Raw genomic sequence first — 1,046 nt, forward strand, 5'->3', positions numbered from 1 at the left:
GAGAAGTGTACAATTTTTTCCGCAAAAAAAATCGGGAAAATTTTGTGATTTTACGTAGACTTTTTCCCTGTATGTGTTATGTCAGTACTGGGAAGGATATTTGGGTATACAACGGGTGGTCAAGAATCGACATCGCTATCATATCAACATCGGAGTAGTAGAGCTAGCGATGATTCGGCCGAGGAACGGTAGGAGGGATTGGCAGTTGTGGACTTTTGAAATTTGTGGTTGAGAATCAATTTAATAGGGAGTGTTTGAGATATGAAGCTTTTGTCGAAGAAAATTGGACGGTTGTTTGAGTATTTCTGGCAATCTCATTGGAAAGAAATTGCGGATTTTTTTCCAGAATTTTCCGGATTTTTTCCGAATTTTCCGGAAATTTTCGGAACTCATGAAAATTTTGTAGGTCTTTCTTGTGATGTGCAGGCACAGCTTATCTGAGATGGCGCAAATCCACGGTCGAATTAACGAACGGTTGAAGGACCTCGGCAGTCTCAATGCTACGGCGTGTGAGGGTTTGGTAGAAGACCTCAGGGAGATCTCGGAGATACTCCTATGGGGCGAACAGAATAATCATCAGGAGCTGTTCGACTACTTCTGCGAGAAGGAGATGCTGAGCAGTTTTGTAATGTGGGGAAATGGGAAAAATTTAAGTTTTTTTGCGTGAATTCTGAAGTTTATATTTCGATCTAAATCATCGGAGTTGCACTCGTTTAACGCGAAGTTGTGTAGTATTGCATGAAAATTGTGCCATGTATATGTTTTCGTGATGAACGATATTACAATTGTTTTCCAACCCAAGTGGAATATAAGTATGTTTTTCACTAGTGTTTTTCATATCACTAGGGTGAAGCTTCATCGTGTGAGGTGACAAATTATTGGTTTATCGAGGTAAACCGTAGATTTTCTTATCACTATAATAGTGAAAACCATTTTGGAGACCTTTTGAGAAAGTTGTTATTCAATGGAGTTGCACCCGTTTTACGTGAAGTGGCGTAATACTCGGTGAAAAACGCGGTGATATGCAGTAGTTGTGAAATATATTC

At 39.6% G+C, this 1,046-nt stretch overlaps 1 protein-coding gene across 1 annotated transcript; it reads left to right on the forward strand.

Annotated features, from left to right (window-relative positions):
- Positions 1-442: 442 nt before the first annotated feature.
- Positions 443-630, forward strand: Pmar_PMAR001555 (hypothetical protein; the record flags this gene model as incomplete). Its single annotated transcript, XM_002783772.1, has 1 exon — positions 443-630. A coding segment is annotated over one exon (188 nt), but the record flags the coding sequence as incomplete, so codon positions are not given.
- Positions 631-1,046: the final 416 nt, after the last annotated feature.

Source organism: Perkinsus marinus, assembly GCF_000006405.1.
Source record: "Perkinsus marinus ATCC 50983 genomic scaffold scf_1104296936154, whole genome shotgun sequence".
NCBI classification, from domain to species: Eukaryota; Perkinsozoa; order Perkinsida; family Perkinsidae; genus Perkinsus; species Perkinsus marinus.